Genomic DNA, 26122 nt, shown 5'->3' on the forward strand with positions numbered 1-26122 from the left:
TTTCATGTCAGTCATATTTTTTATACCCCGCTTTAAACTTTTTTACCGCTGTCTGTCTGTCTGGCCGTCCATCCGTCCGTCCGTCCATCCGTCCCTATAATATTTTTCGTCTCATTTTTCTCAGAAACTACATTATAAGGATTTCTGAAATTTGGTTTCAGGGTTAATAAAAATCAGCTATACCGTATGATTCGTTTTCAGATGCATCACTCAAAAACTTCCTGTTTACCGAATATTAACTTTTTTTTCACTATTAAAACTATCCAGTTGCAACGGAGGTATCATCAGTGAACAGTAGTTTGCAGTTTCACTTGTTTTTTCCGAAATTGTTTTGTTATAACTGAGGCTTTTAATTTTTTTCGTTTGAATTGCTTCATATTTTTTTTTATACAGTATGGGCTTTTCTCACTGTTGAGGGCCGTATTATTGCCTATAATTGCATACATCCGCTTTATTTGAACTCTGGTGGATAGTGATCTCATTGGTAATAATAACACATCTTTTTATTTTCATTTGAATATTTATAACTACATGACTCTTGTACAAATGTATTTTTTGTTTGTTTGTATAGTTAAATATTACGTAAAATGGATTTCCATGGTGTATTATCTTGTTAAAATTAAGCTAATGTGTTTCATTTTCTGTAAACAGTCAAAGTACATGTATATGACTATATACATATCTATCTTCAATAGAGTTAGTAAAACATCCGGCAAAACTACTCTCAACTGATCTTTTTATATTCGTTTATGATGTAATCTTATTAAAACTTGGCCATAGGACTCAGCACTTAATCAACGGATGGGGGAATGAATTTTTAGTTTACATTAGTCACTATATTGCTCCACAAATGAAATGGTGGAAAGCATTGGCATCAATTGGTCTCTATAGTAAACTTTATAGAGAGTTAACACAATACTATCGATTTTACTGGACGCCTATAAGTAATTACCACAGTTAGAGGAATAATCTATATATAAGGGACCATTATTATACAGTTCCCTTATTTTTAACTTTAATACCAGACGCAAGGTTGACATGATGGCTCAAAGCAATCTTAATTCGTTGTGAGTGAAGAAAATCTATACATAAAGTCGAAACAAGATATACCAAATTGTTTGGGAAAAAGAGGGTCGAAAGATACAAGCGGGACATTCATACTCATAGAAACTTACAACGACATGGCTAAAATAAAAAAGACAAACAGACAAAATAGTCTATTTCATGTATGTGTCTGTCCCAAGTCAGGAGCCTGTAATTCAGTGGTTGTCGTTTGTTTACGTGTTACATATTTGTTTTTCGTTCATTTTTTTTATATAAATAAGGCCGTTAGTTTTCTCGTTTGAATTGTTTTACATTGTCATAACGGGGCCTTTTATAGCTGACTATGCGGTATGGGCTTTGCACATTGTTGAAGGCCGTACGGTGACATATAGTTGTTAATGTCTGTGTCATTTTGGTCTCTTGTGGACAGTTGTCTCATTGGCAGTCATGCCACATCTTCTTTTTTGTATATACACATTCCAGTCAGGCATATAACAGTTGTTTCCGTTCGTTCTCCGTCAGTTAATAAAGTGTCATGTTTTATTTTATTAGTTTTCATGGTTTTATATGTTGTTTGGTATTTTGTTATCCCTTTAAAATAATCACTGACACAAAATACAGAAAAATACTTTAAATCAATTTATTTTGAACAAACAACACATAATACAGCAAAGTTGTCATCATACGGTGGACACGGCAGAGAACCACATTTTGTACCAGTACCGTACAAAAGACGCCCATCTTTATTCGTCGCTTTGCCACCTTGTACAAATTCTGGGCTCGCATCGACACAGATAAAGGATGATGCCTTCTGAGTATACGAGTCAGATGCTATATATCCATAATATTCTAACTTCCATCCAAAATAGCACGATTTCCGACCAGGGATCATGACAGACGAGTATGTATGTTTACTCCTGCAAAGAGCGCAAGGAACATCTTCATCAAGAGCCCCAGATCCAAAGAACGTTTGCTGATATTCGGTACCATACAAATAGCTCCACCCAGCTGCAGATTTGTTACTCATTTCTGGATTATTTGGAAGGCACAGCAAATTTGATGCACCACCAAAACGAGTGCTGCGATCGCTATCGTAATGACTCTGTCCCGCAGTAAAACCTAAAATTGCAACATAGTTTTATGTGTAGCCTACAATCGGAAACGATTTATTTATTTGGTAGGTTAAAGGTAGTTAACTATAAAATCAAAAACGTATGCACATACTCATTTTCATGTGAACTTCTTAGAATATATGAAAAATCAGGGGCAAATGTAATTGTGTGGGTGGGTATGATATTTTAGAACAGATTTTGTTGTTTTCAGATAAATTTAGGCATACATTTATGGTTATTAGTTGATCATTGAATGTTCGATTAAATGCAGACCTAGCATCTGGAAGGTGTCGTTAATATCAGTTTTGGTCAAGAGCGTACATGCTAATAGTTTTATTTCCAGGAAGATATCGTATGCTCATGTAAAATTGATATCATATGTTTATGTTTTTGTAACTTATATTTACTTTGTCATGGGTAAAATCATTTCTGATAGACATGAAATGCACGACAGTCGAGTATTACAGCCAGTACGCTATTAGGTGTACTTATAAGCAATCAAACATTAATAAGATTGAGAATAGAAATTGGGAATATGTCAAAGAGACAACAACCCGACGAAAGAGCAGACAATGGCCGATGACCACAAATTGTTCTTCAACGCAGCGAGAAAATTCCGCATCCGGTATTATGAAACTACATTATTACCAAGCTAACATTTATATGAACATCTTCTAAAATATAATATAAGGAATGCAAAAATCTATAGTCGAACTGTAGGTGAACGTAGTAGAATTTATTTTCATATATGTTAAAGAAGGTGGAAAATCTGCACTAGGAAGGCTCATAAAAACAGAAAGGAAATGTTTGCCATACCAGTATTTGAAAATCTTGACATAAATAGGTATTTTTATGCCCCACCTACGATAGTAGAGGGGCATTATGTTTTCTGGTCTGTGCGTCCGTTCGTTCGTCCGTTCGTTCGTTCGTCCGTTCGTTCGTTCGTCCGTTCGTTCGTTCGTTCGTTCGTCCGTCTGTCCCGCTTCAGGTTAAAGTTTTTGGTCGAGGTAGTTTTTGATGAAGTTGAAGTCCAATCGACTTCAAACTTGGTACACATGTTCCCTATGATATGATCTTTCTAATTTTAATGCCAAATTAGAGATTTTACCCCAATTTCACGGTCCACTAAACATAGAAAATGATAGTGCGAGTGGGGCATTCGTGTACTGAGGACACATTCTTGTTTTATTCTCGTGTCAATGTTTGTTATATTCATTGCCTACAAATCCAGAACTAAAAAAGTAATACATAAAAACTGAAGATACAAAACGTAGAGTCCTACAAGACATAGAATAAACATATTATTTTGTTTTCAGGTTTATATAGCTTGTTTGTCGCTGTAACTCATATGAGTATCGGATCATGTTATAAATGTACTAAGAAGAAAAAGAAAAAGAGTTCTTAATATACCGGTATACGCGTTTTGTTCATCAAACATTGTTAACATATACTTTGAAGAGTTTTTTTAAAAACTATATGTACACTATACCAGTATATACAAGTTCAGTATCTGTTCCAGAACACTGTTTCCGTCCCCAACGTGTGTATGTAGAACCATAATCTGAAACTAGAATCGGAACAATAGAAAAATTCAACATATCTATTTGGAACGTATTTCTATAAACTTTGTGCATAGCCCATAGTCTTTTTTGAAAGCGTGCTTGCCTTAAGTGAGGGATGCAGTGGGTTCAATCATCACATGGGACAAAATAAAGAATTACAAATTTCCTTGGTTTTTTTTCGAAAAGAAAGCATCATTTCAAATGGTAGAAGCAAAGACTGATAGGCAGTGATGTAAACTAATGTTGCCAGGTAGTGTTCAGCTTGTGTAATGAAAGGCATGTTCATATTAAATATAACTTGTTCTTGTGCAGATATATTTTTATATTTGCCACTGAACGTAAAATACCAATATAAAATAATTGTATATCGTTCATTTGCATTTATCACAGAAAGTTTTTCAATACATTTTAAGCTGTAAAGATTTCTTCTAAAGAAATTAATGTTGAAATTTCCATGGAAATATACATTTTGGTAATAATTCTCGTGTAAAAAGTACATTTAAGTTGCTACCATGGTTACCTTTTTGTATAGATGCTGAAATTTTGGAGGTTACAGCTTCTAAATTGACAGTTTTTGCCTTTTCTCGATCAAAAGAGGATTGTAATTGGGTGACTGTTGACATCAGGTTGTCGTTCCTTATCTTCTCCTGTGACAACTGCGTCTGTACTTGGACCATTGTGTTTGTCATATTCTTTTTCAATTCTGCCATTTGTTTGTTCAATTCCTGGTTTGCTCGGTCTAGTTCAGCTAACCGTGATCCTACGACATCCGGGTCATTAAGCAATAGACGTTTTGCCTGTCCAACATCAAGTGAAGATCCATCCGATATTTCTGTAGAAGTAATTTTCTGAAGACTAAAGCTCCAAACCACAATCAAAATTAACAAGATTTTCATCTGGAGTGCCGCTTACAACTTATTTAATGCAAAGGTTAACTTACACATATTGTATAAGGAGATAAGATAAACTTTTAAGCACGTGGTTTACCTATTCTGTAGGAATCTTTCAAGTGTAAATGGCACCTGTAGATATATTATCTTTGTAGATCTAACATTGTTGAACTGAATTTAAAACTAATATACTACTATAAAAGTTTTGGTTTTAATCATTGTATAATTATTACTTTATCCTATTATAAGGAACGAGTGTCGTATACAAGTATATAATAAAATAATCTTGATGTGACTGCATGTTAAATATTTTGTTATAATCTTTTTCGACGAACAGGAAAAACAGCTAATCTAATAATACAATCTTATAGATCGCCTTTTTCCTGTTTAGGTGTAATATCACTCTTTGTTAATTGTTGATGGATTCTGCAACAGGAATGTATATGCGTCTAGTGTGGATAGGGCCATAGGCACCTATACCACTGCTGGCTAGCCTGTATTGCAGGTGAATAAAAAGCCGAGTGAGTAAGTCGTTTTGACAGTACATAGCCTCTACATGATACAAGACTTCTGCAATGCCTCCTCTCGACAGCACAGTTTAACTAGGGTAATTTAGGAGCAGCAACATACCCAAGATAAATCCAATGTGTGGGCCCACCGGTGAGTGAACAGGTCCTTACACTCACCAAACTTGTCCAAGCTATTGAAAAATAACACGAGTCGTAAGTCAAGAAAGGCAACCCATCTAGTAGAAGTAATAACTCCAAATCAAACAGGTTAGATAAGGATCGTTATCGAGAGGAAGGATACCTCGAGAACAAAACAGGTGTGGGGTGGAGCGCGAGACAAACTTTCTCGCCTTGTAAAAAATTCACAGCTACAGAATCATTGATGAACATGAATACGTTTACCGATTCAGTAGAGAGGGTCTCTTCATCAACAAGACATGTGACGCATTGCAGGGAAAGCGAAAACGAAGCTGCAAAGCCGATTCACCTTCTGACACCTAAGCCAACCACCATACTTGGGACCTGGAATGTAAGAACCATTTACCAAAGTGGCAAAGCAGCGATCATAGCAAACGAAATGAAAAGTACAAAATTGAAATCTAGGGATTGAGCTCTTGTTACTGGTGAGACTATTCTATATTCCGGACACCAAGAGGATGGTTGTCCACATACAGAGAGAGTTTCAATGATGAAGTGAAACTTCAGTGATATATGGTAGGAAGAAGTTATGCCGCAAGAATGGACCGAATGCCATATAATCTAACTACCAACTATAAAGCAACCTTTCAGAATGTAAAAAAAAACATAACAAAGGAATTGCAATACTATCAGTGGCAGCAAATGTGCTAAATAGAATCCAACTTACACGACTTATCAAGGCTGTAGATGAACAGCAAACAGAATTTAGGATAGACCGATCATACATAGACCAAAAAGCCACACTACGTATAAATAAAGAATAGTCATCAGAGTAGAACACCTCCCTACTGATTAACTTTGTAGATTTTGAAAAGGCATTTGACATCTAGGACAGATAAACCCTTTGGAACATCATGGATCATTATGGAAATAAACTCATCATAGATACCAGGACTAAATTTTGTTTATACGCCAGACGCGCGTTTTGTCTACAAAAGACTCATCAGTGACTCCCGAATCCTAAAAAGTTCAAAAGGCCAAATAAAGTGCGAAGTTGAAGAGCATTGAGGACCACAATTCCTAAAAGTTTTGCCAAATACAGCTAAGGTAATCTATGCCTGTGGTAGAAAAGCCTCAGTATTTCAAATAATTCCAAATTTTGTAAACAGTTAATTTATAAATATAACCATATCAATGATAATTCATGTCAGCACAAAAAGTGCTGACTACTGGGCTTGTGATACCCTCGGGGAAATAAATCTCCACCATCAGTGGCATCAACCCAGTTGTTGTAAATAAATACCACAATCATTCATAAACATCATCTGGAACTTTTATAACAACATAAAATATATAGTTATACATGAAGGCAAGCTCAGGAAACAACCAATAAAGAGGGACAACACCAAATTCTAATGCAATTTGGATGTAACAATTTTTTTCTTTGGCTAAAAGTCGCCGTCAAATCCACAGTTGACCAGGCGTAACTAAGGAGGGACCCGCCATTTTGAATTGATGAATCAACAAATGTTCGATTACTACTATATAATCGAAAATAAAACAACACCTACCTCGAATTCGCCGTTTTAATGTAATTTTATCCTAATTTGAAGCACACAGGTAAAGTAATAACCTCCAGTTTGTAAGTTTTCATTTGTATGACGTCACGTTTAGCCATGACGTCTTTGTGCCAAAATCATTCATGAAGTTTCGCGGATTTTTTTTATTTGACAAATTTAGACATTTTTTCAAGTTTTATCGTATTTTTTCTTTTTGTAATGCATTAGAATCGGAATAACAGTACTGTAGTTGAAGAGTTGCCACCGTCAATTTTGATTTGACGGTCGCAAATCTCCGTTTTACTGTCTCCGCTACGCGTCGCCAATAAAACTGCATTTGCGACCGTCAAATCTACAATTGACGGTGGCAACTCTTCAACTTCAGTACTGTTATTCCTTAAATAGAATAGCTAGAGGAGTTTTCTTATATCTAGGAAGCATTTTCAACATAGAATCGAAGGTGGTACAGACGCTGATTTTAAAGCAAGAATCAACAAAGCCGGAGAATATTCTACGGAAAATATTGAGTGCCAAAAACATCTCAAGAAGCACAAAAGTTACAAAAAATACTCTTGTAGGGACAGGAAACATGGAAAACAGCTAAAACAATGTTGTCTAGACTCCAAATAGTCATAAACTACTGCAAAATGAGAACCCTGAACATCAAATGATTTGACTAAGTAAAAAAAGAATACCTATGGGGAAGAAGTGACTAATAACCTATTGACATCAAATTCAAGAAAAAAATGGGTATTTGATAGGCTACACACAAAAAACAAAGAAGCAGCATTTTAAGGCACGCGGTTAAGAGGAACGAAAAAGAATCAGAGGACGACTAAGACACACATGGCTCAGAGCCACATAATTTGATATAAAGCAGCAAGAATACAACTCGAAAACTTTTAATAGAATAAGTTGCGCTAAATCGAGTTAGATGAAGGGAGTTCGTCAATGGCCTATGCTCCCTGGAGGAGCCAATGGCCTAAGTAAGTAAGCAAAAAATTTCACATAATATTTCATAGCATACAAGAAAATAGCCATCACTGGAACTTAACCAAACAGATATTCACCTCTTTTTATTAACCTGTGCACAAGCTGTAGTTACCATGTAACCTCAGGTTTCCAAATTATTCTTTAGAAACACTTAATAAAAAAAATAATGGTGCTTTTAAAAACCAAAGATATATAACAATGACCAGAAATGTTTAAATGCAATGATATCTAGGATTAATTTTCTTGGAACTGTCAAGGGAATATTTTTTTCTACCCTTTTTTCGTATGCAACCGGATGTGACATACTATTGTTTGGTGATATTATACCTTTAGGATTTGACATTGTTCGGTGTAATGAAGCTGACTTACTCCTCCCATATGTTACATGTTCTACTTTAGAGTGGATCATTTCAGTGCTGTCTCTGCAGTTTTAACGGTTTTATTCTAGAGTTTGTTTTCGCAGTTTTACCGTAGAACAGACCCGTTAATAGCTGTCTCTGCAGTTTTAAGTTCTTTACTGGATAAGGTTCTCGACACTCTAAAATAAAACAAATCCGTTATGAGATATCTCTTCATGATCGACGGTTCTACACTAGAACTGGTTCTCGCAGTTCTACCCTAGATCAGATCTTCACATCTCCATAATTTAGGACAGCTCTTTATCTATTTATATAATTATCTATTTATTTAAATTTTTCTTATGTAATTACTAGTTTTCTTTTCTTTCTTCTTCTTTTTTCTTCTTTATGCAAACTTTTATTCTATATTATTTCACAAAAAAATATAATGGGATATCGTTTCGTTATTATTATTTTTATTTTAGCATTACATTTATTAAATCAACATGATTAACTGTTGTTTATACTTAAGTGTGCGACAACATTCACATAATAATACTAAACCAATATCATCATTTACGATTGTAAATGTCAGGTGAAATCGGACATGGAAAACACTCCCACATAAAGTAATCAATAAAACTGCGTGACCTATATATTGTATCTGTAAAAAACCACCACATCGAAACTGAGAATCGACCTTATAATATGTTTCTGGTATTTCTTTTCTAAGTATTTATCAAAATGTATTACCTGATTGCGCAACCATTAAATATACAAATAAATATATAATTGATTCAAAATTAATTATAAAAAACGTGAAATAACACAACTTAACATAATTCAAAATATTAAAAAGATGATGTGGTATGATTGCCATTGAGAAAAATCTCCCCAAGAGACCGAATGACCAATTTAGATCACCATACGACCTCCAACCCTGAGCTAAGCCCATACCACATAGCCAGCTTAAAAAGGCCCCGAAATAACATAGGATGAGCAATCCAAAGACTATCTGCCTAATTTATGTAGAAAAAAAACCCATCGAAAAGCAAATATGTAACAAAGCAACAAACAACCACCACTTAATTATAGGTTCCTGACATTTTAGGAAATGTTAAGCATGTGATAAAGCTGCATATATTTGCAAATGTTCTGGAATTCGGCATAACGGTATTAGATCTTTTATTTTTAATAGCACATGCTCTCGTCGCATTTTGACATTTTGATTTCTGTTTTTACAAGTTACTCAAGCCTGGTATTGTAGCAATTCAACAATATCAATAGTTGTATAAACAGGGTCACATTTCACGTCGATTTCCTTGGAAACTTTTCAGGTCTATTAATTTTGAATTTCTATAGATTGCAAACCATTGGAAACTTATATTTACTCATAACAATAACAACTGTCAATTTTAACCGGGTTATCAAATATATCAAATTACATTTAAGCAATTTGTTGGCAAAATCTGACATTCCACTGTCATAGATATAAATAGTATTAATTTTCAGCAGTATATCTTGATGTTATCATACCTGCTCTTCTCCCAATAGTACCACATGTCATCTATTATCTATAAGGAATTGATTATTTTCAAGGCTTGCACAGAAATGGTGAAAACAATTGACAATATTCCTAGAGGTTACGATTTTTATTATTAAATGACTTGGTGTTTATGTGCTCGAAGCATTTTTCTAAATTTCAGTTGATAAAGTTAAATAAGATCGTATAGTATTCCCTGTAAGTCATATAAGGTCTCATTAGTAATAATCTCCCCATTCCTTCTTATTTCATCGAATTTAAATCTTTGTAATTCACCAAATTATAAAAGATAAATAAAGGCAACAGTAGTATACCGAAGTTCGAAAGAAATAAATCGATTGAGAGAAAACAAATCCGGGTTGTAAACTAAAACCGAGGGAAACACATTAAAATATAAGAGGAAAACAACGAAACAACAGAAATACTAAAGTGCAACAAAAAACCAAACAACAATGTAACACACACAGAAACGAATTTTAAGATAACAATTGCCATTTTCCTGACTTAGTACAAGACATTTTAAGAAAAAAAATGGTAGTTTGAACCTAGTTGTTTTGTGGCTAGCCAAACTTCCCGCTCTCGTGGCAATGTTAAATATAACACTAAAATGATAACATTGCATGACAGGACTACAATACAAATAAATGAATACAAGATATATTATTTCAAGAAAAGTTTTTCATATGGTTCAGTTTTTCAGATTTTTTTTTATGGTCGATATATTGATTGATTGCTGTTTGCTTATCTGATCTTTAGCAGATATTACAAACATAGTCAAGACGTACACATTACCATTAAAATATGTGACATGAAGTTCTGCAAAGTTGTTCAACCTGGACGAAAAGATAACATTTCGACTGCCACTAGAAAGAAATGAGTAAATTGATGATGGCAAATGGAAATAAAATATTGCCTTTGGTAGGGTTGTTGTCTCCTTGACACATTTCCCAAAACTTGTAGAAAAGGTTCTTTAAGGTAGATAGGGTGTCTTCCTCCATCTTGGATTTGTAAATACAAGAAAACAAGGTCTATATGTTAAATAGAATGTGCAAAATTTAAGAGTAGTAAGTAATTCATGTGTAAGAACTTTCACTTCAATATAGAAAATGATGTATTTTACAAACAATAGAAATTTTTGTTACATTAATTTTTTTCCAAATTTGCCACATAAGGGAAGGCAACTCAAATGCAAGGGCAGATAATTCAGATTAAGGTACTTTTACAATAGAATGTGTTAGTAATTTACCTAATTTATAATGTAGCAAGAAAACGGGTACGGTGATCCCAATTTTTCTTTTTCTTATCTGAAAAGCATACTATTAAAGCTATCTTCTCATGTTATCTCAAAATTTTAATGTGTAGTTTGCGCTTTATTGCAGACAATTGGGTTTTCCATACATAATCTATACAAAATTTGTTAATGCGTGAAAATAAGCCCCGTAACTCATTCTTTTTTTTTTCTTTTTTTAAAGCATGATATAAACTACATTTTGTCAAATTATTGAAAAATTCTATGGATTATAGTTTAGACACCACATCTACCTTTACTTAGAAAGATTATAACACTACTTCAAACTTTATCAGCATGTAGATTCTATCTGTTTATATACTGTAAATAAGGCTGTATCTCATTCTTTATTGTCAGGGGTGCGTAAAAATCATTAATAATTAGCTTTTTATCATTCTTTAAAAAAAGCCATATAGACGCCTCATAATTGCCCTACTGGAAGGTAGATGCCTTGGACGAAAATCGATTGAACATGTTAAAGATTGCATTCTTTAATAGTATCTTTTCGTCTTTAGAAAGATCGGAACTTGTTCTAAATCTTTTCTAAGACACCGACCTACCTAGCAATGATCATTCCTTAAAAATCTAAGAAAAACAACTTATCTCCCAGTAAAATCAGAGGATCAAGATAGGACATGTTTACAAATTGACCATCATTGTCCTGTTGGTCTTCTAGATGTGTTTTCCTAGGCTATGTCACATCTGCTTATTCTTATATTGGAGACATACTTTTGTAATTAGAATTACTTAAATTTATGAATGTCAATGAATGATTGTACTAACGTGATAAACAATCAATATAGTACTACACCCCTCCTTTCAAGTTCTGGTATTTTCATTTGTATTGTAATTAAAGCTGATGGGTTCTTCAACAATAAGGATAATTTTATATAGAACCATATCAAATGCCTACTTACCTACTGATTTAGTTTCTTTTTGTCGAAAGTATAATTAAAAGGATGATGATTCCAACATTATCATCCATGCTTACCTGTGACAAAAAACATAGTCAGATCTTTAGAATACAAATGAATTCTTTAACAATAAGGATCATTTTCTATATTTTCTCTATAGAATCAGTTACCTAGTTACTCTCTGTTCTATTCTTGTTTGTCAAGATAATTAACAGATGTGGATTTATCATGTATACTTTCTTTTGACGAAAACACGTTAAGATATTAAGAAAAACAAGTATATTCTCTAACAATAAGGATACCTATATATTTATAGTTATATAACAGAAACAATGTTCGATTTATAATGTGATTTTTTGTGTTCTTTATTTTTATAATCATTTAAATATTTACTTTTTATCAAGATGAATGAAAAGGTGAGGTCAGATCTTTATTGTTCACACTAAAATCAGCACCACACTTTAATTTAAGGTCATAGTATACACTTAAAAAAGAGTATTTACAAAAATACTGAACTCCAAGGTTAACTAAACAAAAGGAGGAATGACAAAATGAACCACTCAGTTATATCAACAAACAGAACTAATAGCAAACTAATATAACATTCTCGCTTTTGGAAAGGCATTTCAGACGAAAATGATAAGTTAAACCTGGTTTTATAGATAGCTCAATCTCACTTTTGTACATCAACTGTTTACATTTCCGTTATATTGATAAAATTAGGTGAGCAACTCAAAAAGACATAATTAGTTAGCGTGATAATTATAGTGGAAGATATTAGCAAGAAAAATGGAGGGAATTGTGCAAATGATGATACAAGCATGGAAATTAGCACGAAGCATCATTATTATATACTTTTTAAGAAAAAACTGCTGGCCATAAAAAAATCATTTTTTCAAGATGGCCACCACCTTTTCTAAAACGGCTGTTTTTTACAGGTTTAAAATACATATTTTCTGGTAAACATTTTCTTTGACCTTCTTTTAGAAGAAAATATTATCAGATTTGGTGGCTACCTTCTTTTCATGTGACATATATACTAGAAATGAATATATTACATGTTCAGGGTTTGTGCATGCGCGAAAATGTTACAAAATTCACACAAAAACATTTAAATTATTCATTATATACTTAGCGCTTTTGGATTTTTAATGACGTTATGAATTTGTTTGATACCATTTTTTAAGGTTATGATACACATGCGTTTAACAATTTCGCGCATGCGCAGACTTTTTATAGACATAAAGAGAGATTTGCACGCACTATAAGGGTACACTGATGTAAATCGTAGTTCATCTTACAGATGAGGATTTGGATTTTGTAAACATATCTTTGTCATCATTTCATTCCTCTAAACATCAAGGCTCTTCTGTTAAAGTTCGTGTAACTGATGCTACTGTTTGAAAACACGTCCTTTCAGGTGCAATGATCAAGCATTCATTGAATAAGGTGAATAGGTGGTTAACTTTCTAAATCCCGGGCAACCATAATTATAGCTGCAGATCAACCACTTTGGTATTGGCTAAGCAATTTTAGTGGGAATGGCCAGATTTGTACGGAGAAGATAAGTTTATCGTCATGTTTGGTGGATTGTATATTACAATGACTTGTTTTAAAAGTCTGAGTGAAATATTGCGTGATAGTGGATGGACATGTGCCCTCACTGAAGCCGTTATTGCAACACATAGAATGGCAGATTCTTTTCATATATGTTCAAAGGTAAAAAGAACTAAATACGCACATCGATGGCAGCATGTGTTTTGCTTGAATTGATAATATCAGCTTACATGAATGTGACCTACCGAATTAGACTTTTTACCGGATTTGTAATCACATAAGCAACACGACGGGTGCCAAATGTGGAGGAGGATCTGCTTACCCTTCCGGAGCACCTGAGATCACCCCTAGTTTTTGGTGGGGTTCGTATTGTTTATTCTTTAGTTTTCTATGTTGTGTCCTGTGTATTATAATTGTTTGTCTGTTTGTCTTGTTCATTTTTAGCCATGGCGTTGTCAGTTTATTTTAGATTTATGAGTTTGACTGTCCCTTTAGTATCTTTCGTCCCTCTTTTATAAACGCGTAAACGCAGAACATATAACCCATGACTCTGTGACGTTCAAGTATTTGATCAACTGGTGTAAGGAAAGAGAGTCGTCTCGACCACAGTTTAATTTCTGGCTTTCAATTATGAATTAAGAACTTCTTGTGATTTCGGTAGTACGCCTCATTTCACGAGTCAGATATCGTACAAACAGTCCATACTAAGCAGGATACATATTTTGTTTGTCTTGATCATGTTAATTATGCTCGATGGTTACCAATCGCGATCCATTTCCGAGGCATGTCATCCCTTCACGAACATCACCCACAGGTGACAATGGAATTTGCGAGTGGGAATTTTACTTTGCGTAAGACCAGATAGTCGTTTTCTTATATCACAACTGATCAGGCACAAACACAGAATAATGCAATTGTAAAGGGCGATGTTGGTGCCATACGTTAAACCGAATATCCCTTTAGGACGCGATGGATGGTAGCTAGACCAGAAGTTAGTAGACTGGGAGCTGAATTTTAAAGATCTAGTGGTTTGAGTCATTCTATAACAGATAAACGACATCATGAAGACTCTACGATACACAAAAGTCTTTCTTCAAAAAACTTTCAAAGGCTTTCCAAAGTGATGAACTAGTTTGGAAATTCATTTCTAGAACAGTCGTCAGATTTGTACAGAACTGGTCAATTTATGGAAGTTTTGGATTCGGAAGCAGGTAAGATATGTATAAAAACTCCAAGATATTGGGTCCAAACAATACGGATATCTTTTGAAGCAAATGCAAAACGAAAGAGAATCTGCTTTTTATAACCAGAGAAAAAGAACAATTCCCTATAAAAGGCGTAAAATGAAACTGGAATCGTCTTTGTCAAAAACAAAGCTGAAGAACCTGAAAAGTAATTGCGATCTCTTTATTTTACTTTAATTTCTTGTCAAAGTAGACAGTTTGACTCTGAAGATGTCTTTAGCCATGAAAACCAAAATGCTCCTCCGTCTTTGTCTCAGAATGTAACTGTAAACAGTGGTATTAAATCGCAGCAAAGAGGTATACTTGAAACATTTTGCAAGTACTGACGAAATTGTCGTTGGTGGAGCAGCAATGGTTTATTCCAGGCCACCATGTGGGGCAAAACATATCTGATGATTATACAAATGATGTCATACTGCCTTATAGCCTAAAATCTTGCACCGATAAGTATCCAAGAGTAGACATTGTATTTGATGTTTAATAAATGAATGATTTAAAGGCTTGGACGAGAAAAAAAGGCAAGATATTGGTGCTAAACGGAAAGTTGGTGGTACTGGTAACACGCCAAGGGTTTGAAGTAGTTTTCTCTGTGAAGATGACAACAAAACGGGTTTGTTCAAGTTTCTTGCCGACATAATTCTATAGTAATTTATAAAAATGCTCTTCAACTTTGTACTTGTTTGGCTTTATAAATATTTTGATATGAGCGTCACTGATGAGTCTTATGTAGACGAAACGCGCGTCTGGCGTACTAAATTATAATCCTGGTACCTTTGAAAACTATTATGTTACTCAAGGTGAAAATATTCTTTGCAATTTCAATACGGATAATTCCGAGCTATCCCCTTACCATGAAGAAACAGATATACGGATGATTATCCATGATAAGCATGCTGCTGAAAATGATTGTTAAAAGTAGTACTAACACAGATGTAGTAGCATTATAAATTGCAGCACTTGCAAGATAAGTTGTGGACAAATTGTGAATAGGTTTTTAAAAGAATATAGGCTTTCTATGGCTTCCTCTACATGTCATAGCAAATCGTTTGGTCCTCGTGTAGCCGCTCTTCTGTTCTGCCATGCATTTAATGGTTGTGACACTGTGTTGGCATTTCATGGTAAAGTGAAGAGGTCAAATTTGCACACATAGAAGTATTCCCTGATGTAACGGACTTTTTTTTTACCCCGCTTTTGTATCAATACACAGACACAGACATCGACAACATAGAAGCATTCGTTTGCATCATGTATTGCAACATCAACTTTTGCTGTTGAGGCAGGATTTGAATCGTTTGCAAGGAAGCAGCGGCTATATGATGCTGTTCTGCCTACCAGAGGTTCTCATCCGGATCACATCTAAAGAGAAGCGTATCAAGTGACCATGTTTGGGCTCATCCGGATTTATTCATTCGACAGGTTCTTGACCACGTCATGAACACTAGAGTTGGAAGAAAGAAAATAAAACAACGACAGTTGGAAACCTAAATGGATTTCTTTGGCTGCCGTTGCATCCTCGTGTCAGGATTTTTTTTAAATGCAAATGCAAGAAACCAAGCTGTGTGGGTAACTGTAAATGCTAAATGCTACCGTTCTGGTCTTTCTTGTTAATGTGTGTGTATTGGTCACTGTCAGATAGTTATCAGATAGTCAATCTGTATTTATGCATTTGAACCGGACAAAGACCGTGATATCTCTTGTGAAAGTGATAGAAATGAAAAAAAATGACAATTTCCACGTTGTTTCCGCCATTTTGGAACCGGAAGTAACTTTTTTCTTCATGTATGTATTGTTTTATCGCACTTTACAAATTTGAATTGAAGTATTATCAAAACTTACATTGGATTATACACTTAAAACAGCTTTAAAAGGATTTACAAAATGTAGCCAATTGGATATGACTCCATTTCCAAATGGGCGGTGGCCATTTTGAAAAAAGGAAAAAATTTGATGGCCAGCAGCGGATTTTTTTTATTTATCATTTAGTCAACCTATATACCAAATTTCATGCTTGTATCACGATTTGCACAATTATGTCCATAATATCTCCCACTATTATCGGGAGCCAGCAGCCTAAACTGTATAATTTGTCATACAAAATACAATGAAATACAAAGAATGTAAGTCAGCCCACAGCACAAAATATACTTTTAGCACAAATGTCATCATTACAACGGATATTTTACAGTATATTCAAGAATATAGTAGTTGTCTTAATATGAAGTAAATTAACCAAATAACTGAACTCCAAGGTAAATTCAAAACGGATAGTCCCGTAACAATTGGAAAAATCAAAAGCTCACACATCAAAAGACTGGATAACAATTGTCATAAACATGGCTTGGTACTTGTATTTCCATATGTAGAAAATGGAGGGATTAAACCTGGTTTTAAAGATAGCTAAACCTCTGACTTGTATGAACAAAATAAACATTATAGGCAAAATGTCAAAAATAGGGGTACAGCAGTCAACATTGTGTTATAATCTTAATCACTATAAAAACAAACAAATATTTCAGCAAAAAAAAAAAACACAATGGCATATCATGAAAAAATCACAAACGCAAAATTTAAAAACAAGAACACAAAACATGACCATAGCACAAAAACACAATGGCGAGATATATCACTACCAAGCAACGACAAGACGATATTACAAAAAATGGACCATAAATATAAAATATTTTATGACCACGAAATGTAACAAACAAAAATGTCTGAATATTCAGATTTAAAAACTTGGTAACTTGACAATGAAGAAACAAACAACAAAAAGGTCTGAGTTTTGAGATTTAAACACTTGATAACTTGACAACGAAATATAACATACAAAACGATCTGTGTTTTTTTGTTTGTTTTAAACACTTGTTATTCTCTTCTATTCCATAAATTCCATACATTTTTGGCGTTAAAACCCTTCTACTTGATTATTTGATCATGATTAGGTATTCATTCGAGTGTCATTGATGAATCTTTTTGTAGAAATATAACAAACAAAGGGTCTAAGTTTTCAAATCAAAACATAGATAACTTTACAACGAAATATAGCAAACAACATGATCTGAGCTTTAAGATTTAAACACTTGATAACTTGACAACGAAATATAGCATGCAAAAAGGTTTCTGTTTTCAGATTTAAACACTTGTTTCCTGACTTTTCGGTGTTGATACTCTTCAACTTGATTATTTGATTAGGGCTTCCAACTGTTGCATTCGAGAGTCATCGATGGGTCTTGTGAAGAGGAATTGCGCGTCTGGACTATCAAATTGTAATCATGGTATCTTTGGTAAATCTTCAACGTTTCCTAGATATATAAGTGGTTTTTTTTTCTATAGTGTGAACCATTAACGAAGTCATAATGGATGGTTTAATTGATAATTATACTTTGGTACCTCTTGTTTATCAGGAATGCTAATCTTTATAAAAAAAAGTAAGAAACTTATAAAAGAATGATGAAAGAAAAGTTTAATTTTATTAATTGAAAAGAATTTCATTGAGCAAGTAAATATTTTCGTCTTTGATTTTTCTTTATTAGGTGTTTTTTCGCTTTGAGCTATTTTTCTGTATCTTCATTTACTCTCATAACAGAACTTTTTGTCTGTAATTCTTCTGTAAGTTGTTTTGTATTTTTGAATTTTGATTTTGTCATTTGCCTAGGGACTTTTCGTTTAGAATTTTTCTCGAAGTTCGGTATTTTTGGTTTTTTTACATTTGAATAGCAAAATAAATTCATTTATCTTTTCAGTCATTTAAGACGCATGTTATTCCATGTGCTTCGTTCCACTGATAATTTTTTTGTTAAGCAAGGGAAATTGATATTTCGCTACTGAGGTGGGAAACACTTATAATTTCAGTGTGATTCTCATAAAACATTAGTAGGTTCTGGTATCTTGTTGATCATAGTATGTAAAGTGGATATAAGAGAGATAACTCATTTTCTTAAATAGACTTTATGCATCGATGATCACTTTACTCCAAATTATACAAATGTATGCGATAATACCCTTGTCCTAGACTTTTTGTCGTATATTCGAAATCTCCTAGTTTTATACAAGAAGTATCAATAAAAATTTTGCCAAGCGACCCTTTCTTATCTTTTCATTACTAAGTTTATAGTAAAAAAGCCATTTTTTTAATCTTTTAAATCCTCGTGATTTTCCAAAGATTTTGAAAGAAAAAAAGGCCGATTTGCTGTATGGTAAAAAATAAACTACAAAAAGTGAGTACTATCATTCTAATGAATGTTTTGTGTGTATAATTTCATTTAACGATTAACGCGAAGTGAAAATAAATATTTTTAACGTCGAGCCGGATGTATCATAATCGTCGCTATCTTGTTTGCATTGTTTACAAAAAGAAGTTCGGTCAACGTCGTCTATCGACAAATAAACAACGTCAAGAACAACTACCGGAAAACTTCTCGGCCAATCATATCATCGTATTCCCTAATATGCAAATCATATAAGAATTATTTATATTTAAAATGTATATATACCCTTAAACGCTTTGTCAAAGGTTCTTTAACGAGCAGATAGTATGACTCTTTCCTGGAACACTATTATAATAAAAATATTAAACTTATAAATACTCTAAATGAAAACATATATCTTCCTTTTATAAATGTTTGATGAATTGATTGGTGTTTAACGCCACTGTCAGCACTTTTGGGATATTTCGTTGAGGTCGGTTCTTATTGGTAAAGGAAACCAGAGAAAACCACCGACCTTGTGTCAAAAATCTAATAATCCAAGTCAATAAAGATCGGAGTCGCACCTGCCATGTATACGTACGGGATTTAAACTCATAACATCAGTGCTGACAGGACACAGTTATAGTTGGACTACGTATTTATATTTTATATAAAGAAATATATCTTCCTTTATTGACAGAGATTGCTTATATCTATAGAAGACTGAAATATATGTCGATGAATGATTAAAATAACACGATCTACTATAAATAGTTCTATGCCCTCTCCCTGCATGCTCAACCATTCCTGTTGTAATTACTGATAGATTCTTTAATAATAGGGATAATTTTATAGAAAATCTATTTACTTGTTGTTTTAGTTTCTTTTTGTAAATATTATAAATAGATGGATTTAAATATTATCACTTATGCTTTCATGTGGCGAACACAGGGTCAGATCTTAAGAATACAAGTAAAAAAAAATTCACAAAAAGGATAATTTTTAGTGCATGAACAAAACAACATATAGATTACAAACAACATACTTAAGATCTCAAAATAACATGAATCTTGTTGATCATAGTATCAAAGGTGTATATAAGAGAGGTAATACATTTTTTGAAATAGACTTGAAGCATCGATGATCAATATACTTCTAAAATAAAGTTACACAAATATATTTGACGTTACTATTGTCTTTGACTTTTTTTAAGAGATTCGTAATCCCCTTGTTTATCTATGAAATGCCAATCTACATTTTGTCTGCCAACCCCTTCTTTTTTCTTTTCTCAGATCTTTTAAATATATGCATGTAAAGTAACGAAGGTTTTTTTTAAAAATTTTATACCATCCTTGTGACTTTTCTAAGATTTTGAAAGAAAAAAGATGAAAATATTAAAATTATGAAAAATCTAGCGAAAAAGCATTTCCCACTAAATTTCCATACAATTTGTTTTTTGACAAGTAAGGTGGTGTGGTGTCTTCTTCCATTTTTGGATTTTAAAGAAATAAATGACAATAGGTCTAGATCTGCAATGAAATGTGCGAATTTTTAGCGTAGTTTGTAATTCATGTGTTGAATTTTTCATGTTATTATAGAAAATTATTTGTTTTATCATATTTTATAAGGCTATATGTGAAACTAATATTATTACTTAACAGTTAACAAACCTATAAATTGTAGTATACGCTATAAATTGATGATTTGGGATACAACACGGCATGTTTGTTAATAGTGAACAAAAAGGTAAAATATGCTTTACAGAGGAATACGTGATCAGTATGCGGGTGTTTCTTATTGACAACATATAATTTTGAATTTTGGAGGTAGACTTTTTCAACAAATTGTCGGCATTCCTATGGGTAAGATATGTGCACCTCTCCTTTCTGACCCTACCTATTTTAATATGAGTCGGAGTTCCTTCAGACACTTGTCAATAACAAGAAGATCAAAGAAGCCGTGTCAATTAATTTCACATTCAAACACGGATTTATCTGCCTCATTTTAGACTTATAGCTCGAATATGACACAAGCGGTCATCTCAGTACCAGAATCTATTACAAACGAGATGATTTTGATATTAACAATTTCACCAACCTTAGTAGTAATATACCAACTTCACCTGCATATTGGATGTAAATTTCCAATCTCAATAGGTATCCAAGAGCTCGCAAGGTTGACCTAATCTGAATATTGTTGGCCCTATAGTCAATTATGTATGACAAAGCGTTCATTATGAACGTAACTCAGAAAACCGTTTGGGGCGGACGAAGTTTAAAAACCGGATAGGTTGGGGGACATATGGACTGCCAACGAACATAAAGTATATTACATAGACCTGTGTTGCAAGGTTTGTCAATGTTAAAAGAGTATGACACTCTCTATGTACAAGCCATATGCTTGAAGTCGCCATTCTGGTACTTATACATTCCACACGGCCAAATTATCAAGGATTTTACTACCGATCGGTTGAAGACTAATTATAAAATTATCATATTTCGATTCCAAAGTCACTATCAGTAAACAATACTTGTAGAAAAAATGTGTTTAATCCAAATTTATTTTCATCTACTATTCCACCAGGAGTGCTTTATTATTACACAATTACTTTGCTGTTATATGTATCAGTAATAAAACAGTTTATATATTTACTTACCCGGAAAATGAATTATGAGGAAATTCATGAAAAAAGGCAAAACAGAAAAAAAGATCAATTTATCCAACGAGCTCAAGACCAAATTGGAGTATATCCATCGATTTTTTTTTACTTAATTTTTGTTATCTCACCGTAAATCTAAAAAGTATATGTCCATCTTTTTAATTAAAATCATTCCAGGAAAAGTATTGTAATTTTCCTGCAGGAAGTTTTTCATAATTCGTTTTCTTCATTAAGACCTGTAGTGTCAAATAATAGACGTTGTATATTGAATAGAATTAACGACTGTACATGTATCTTCATTGAAGTAAAGGTAAGGTTTATCTCATAATAACAAAACAAAAAATATATCAGAAATCAAAAAAATTATTATACATATTCATGTTCAACTCAACATGATGTTTCATCAGATACATATAAGGAAATTAAATTAGCGAAACATGGGTAAAATAGTGTAACTCAACGTGCATTTCACAATTTACAAATCACTATTAAGATAATGTTAGGGCATATTTAGTGATACATCCTTTTTACGGAGAAAAAAGGGGTGTAATTGTTTATATTTAAGGGACTGTAAAAAGAGGTCTTCAGTTAACGTGTATAAAAATTCGGTACTAAAGGCAAATAGATCAGGGTTTGATTACGTAAAGTTAGTTAAATTCCACCATATTTTGCTATTGGCCCTAGTCCGGATATTGGAATTATATGTGTTTGCAAAGGAACCGTACCCAGGTTGTAATGGTGGTCAGTTGTCCTTTCAAGTAATTTTTGATAATTCTTATTGGTCTTTTAAATTAGCATGAACTATAACATTCGCTAGTTGTTGTATTTTTAGCTATAGATAATTTGTATAAATCGCCCATTTAAAAAAGGAGATGAGATATGATTGCCAACTATCCATAAAAATTCAAATAAAGTGGCTGTTCAGTCCATTTCCTTTAGTATGAAGTTTACAATGCATTTTTAATGTGTGTCTGTTTTTCTCAAGAGGACCAATGTGTGGATAGTAAGTATCGTCCACTGTTCAATTTAGAATTCTATCATATATCAATCTTATTGCTCCCCTTGTCCGTGGATATTTAATTTTGATGTTGTTGACAAAACCTGCATACAAGCCTACATAAATTTTCTTCCTTCAGAAGCACCACGCTAATTATGTGGTAGATTAGATTGATGTTTCACAGTACTCATCAGTGGCGTGAGTATCAAAAAGTTTTAAGACCACATATGAAGTACGAATATAAAGATCTAAATAAAACTTGTACCTTATCAGCACAACCCTGACAAAAAAAGATTTTGTGTTAAACATGTTTTATATTATATCTCAATTACGTATTCCAATTGCAATCACTTCGATGCTGTAATAAGATAGGGTATGACTACCAATTATGAATCTGTGCAGATTATTTTTAGATACAGAAAAAAAGAATAACTCCTTATTTGATGTGATACATTTACATCGGTAATGGTTGTTTACAGATTATAATAGAGTTTGATTTCTAACTAACATCACTAAGATTGCGTTTCGTTTTCCTTTTTAGTACAGTTATTCAAGTGCTTCACACTTATGATGGGTAATGTTCGATCGTTTTGCTTTAATACCCACGAACTGGTTTTTTTTTTCTCCAAGTTTACGATCCATGTATTGGGACGTATTTCTGTTGTTTTTTTTCAATTTCAAATAGAAAAATTACTGAATTCTACGTATGTATCTATCATGCTAAATTAATTATATAAATATGGCCAATATTTCTGCTGACGTGAATGTTTCAGATATTATACAAATTAACTGGCATCATTGTAATTATGAAATTAAGTAAATGTTCTGTTTATAAGAACTATACAAAACTGTTACTAATAAATTGTTAAATAGTTTGAGTATACCTCAAATGATGAGTGAATGCATAATCCTACACAAATGTTACACATTCACAATTATCTATTAAGGAAAGAATTAAAAACTTAAATTAAGATGGCAACTAGTGTACTATCCTCTATCGACTTGTGTGTGGCGAGTGCAAGCACGCATTTTAAATTCTGCAATATATTGACACGTTAATTCTTTATATAATTAATAAAAAAAAAACTCGGAGACGTACTTGACGCCTGAACACGAACAGTCTTTAAGGACATACACCACTAATTCATGGCCCCATTGCTTTCTATGTTAAATTTCTCCATTTCAAACAGCCACACCTCATTTGTTTTAAGTTCAAATAAAGTGACAATCATTGCATGTCAAAGCAACACTTTATGGTGGCTTGTACTGAAAAAATCAACATACCTTAAATGGCATATAAGAAAGAACTGGTTCCCGGAACTTCGGATGTACCAAAACAGGTACTTCAGATCTGACAAACAGACAAAATGTACCCTCTTTTTAAACTTTGGTGCAGTTTTTTAATTATTCAAAATATATAAGTCAAAAAGTGTTCAACAATGATCACCAATCCTTCATCTTAAAAAAAAATAATTTGAAAGTTACAATCATGAGTAGGAACTATTTTGTGTTAAATATGTACTACTTTCTGGTATGTGCTTTCTAGCCGGGCCAAAACTAGTGGTGTTACACCTTAAATTTGACCCCGGAAGCATACATATGACGTCACATTGTTTAGTTGACATAGACAATACCATCAGTCAGGATTTTTCGTTTTTATGAAATTTTATAAAGAATTCAGGACTGAAATGGGCTTATGTTTTAGTTTTGCATTAGCGTAGATATAACTGTATTATATTTTGCAGCTTGGCCGACAAAAAAATAAGTTTTACCGTCGTAAATATCCGTTTACTAGGTTTGCTACACGTTTAAATTTGAGACAGTCTTCAAATACATCAACATTATCTCTTGATTAATGAAAACTGAACTTGTTGAGGTATACTTTGTGTTTCTTATTCAACCCAATAGCGAGATGGTTTCAATATCTTCAAACAAACGAATATTGGTAGATCTGAAATGTATCAATATTATCCTATTCACGATCGTTTACCTTTGACTAAGTTTAGAATAGCATTGGTGATGTATGCATAGAACATTTGTATAAAGAAATATTTTATGATTTTGTGATACAAATCACACCATTTGTTTCCTCTTTTGAAACGATTTAGATTTTGCAACACTAATGGCCTTTAAAGCCTACTGTAGCAAGTATAGGAAATAGTTTTTTGTTTGCTGAAGACCGTACCGTAACAAATAATACTGCTTCAAATTGTTGTTCTCTCTTCTATGAAAAGTCGTCACGTTGAAAGTCATACCACGTATCCGTATTGTTTTATATGTTCTATGATGATTGTATTTACAACCACTGAGCAGATGCCACAGCTGGTGGAGTTTTTATTCAAAGAGGGTATCACCAGCCCAGTAGTCAGTATTTCTGTGTTGACATGAACCATCATAGATATGGTCATAACTTTGAATTTTTGAAAAACTAAGACTTTTCTACCTCAGGAATAGATTGCCTAAGCTGTATTTGGCTTTATGGTCCTCAATGCTCTTCAACGTCGTACTTTACTTTGCCTTTTTTACATTTTTTTGTTTCATTTGAGCGTCACTGATGAGTCTTGTGTAGACTTATTGCATAGCATGTCTGACATCCAACAATGCTATTTCCAAATATTTTCATAGAATCAGAACTTATAGTATTACCATTTTAAAATGTATGTACATAAGGAAATGTCACTCATACCAATTTCACGTGAATTTTCTAATTTGATTGAAATCATAAAAATACCATTTTTGTTTGTAAATTTTACGTGAACTTCATGTGTATCTTAATACACGGGAAATTCAGATGAAAATCTGTACGTGAGTTTCATGAATAAACTCGTGTGAGATGAACCTACGTACATGTGTAATACAATTTAAGACTAGAATAATATTTCAAATAATGATTCAATATCATTGTGTTTCAATGTCCTTGTAATTATATTTATACAAGTGTTTAACAATTTTTAAGTGACTACCCATCTTTGTTTAAATACAACCACAATCGGAAAATCTCAGTACAAGTATTGAAAAGGTTTGCATTAGGCAGTTTTCTCTATTTGTTTCAGCTTATGTAAACGTCTCCTTTAAATCAGGCAAGAACTATTGTGGAACAACCCGTGTTTTTTCATCAGGTCAAATGAAAAAAGGTAAGACTTACTTGTATATTTTTGGTAAACCTATCCTGGCGTACACCCAGTCTCGATCATTCAAATGATAACCTCATTGTTCTTTTTATATCTTATAACTGATGTAGTATTGTCATGTAGCATTGCTTGTTGATCTTCTTGCTGATGTGATATCGTGATGTAGCATTGCTTGTTTGTCTTATTTCTGATGTAGTATCGTCATGTTGCATTGTTTGTTTATGATTCTGCTGATGTAGTATCGTCATATTACAGTGTTTGTTGATCCTATTGCTGATGTAATATCGTGAGATAGCATTGCTTGTTGATCTTATTGCTGATGTAATATCGTGAGATAGCATTGCTTGTTGATCTTATTGCTGATGTAATATCGTGATGTAACATTGCTTGTTGATCTTATTGCTGATGTAATATCGTGATGTAACATTGCTTGTTGATCTTATTACTGATGTAATAT

The 26122-nt window shown here is 33.1% G+C and overlaps 1 protein-coding gene across 1 annotated transcript; it reads right to left on the reverse strand.

Annotated features, from left to right (window-relative positions):
* Positions 1-1660: 1660 nt before the first annotated feature.
* On the reverse strand, positions 1661-4687 carry LOC139500952 (uncharacterized). The gene is made up of 3 exons (XM_071289881.1): positions 4239-4687; positions 3646-3723; positions 1661-2163 (listed from the first exon to the last, which is right to left on the reverse strand). The coding sequence occupies exons 1-3, from the start codon at positions 4612-4614 to the stop codon at positions 1685-1687; spliced, it is 933 nt and encodes a 310-aa protein (XP_071145982.1). The 5' UTR covers positions 4615-4687; the 3' UTR covers positions 1661-1684.
* Positions 4688-26122: the final 21435 nt, after the last annotated feature.

The sequence above is a fragment of the Mytilus edulis genome, chromosome 13 (assembly GCF_963676685.1).
Source record: "Mytilus edulis chromosome 13, xbMytEdul2.2, whole genome shotgun sequence".
NCBI lineage: Eukaryota > Metazoa > Mollusca > Bivalvia > Mytilida > Mytilidae > Mytilus > Mytilus edulis.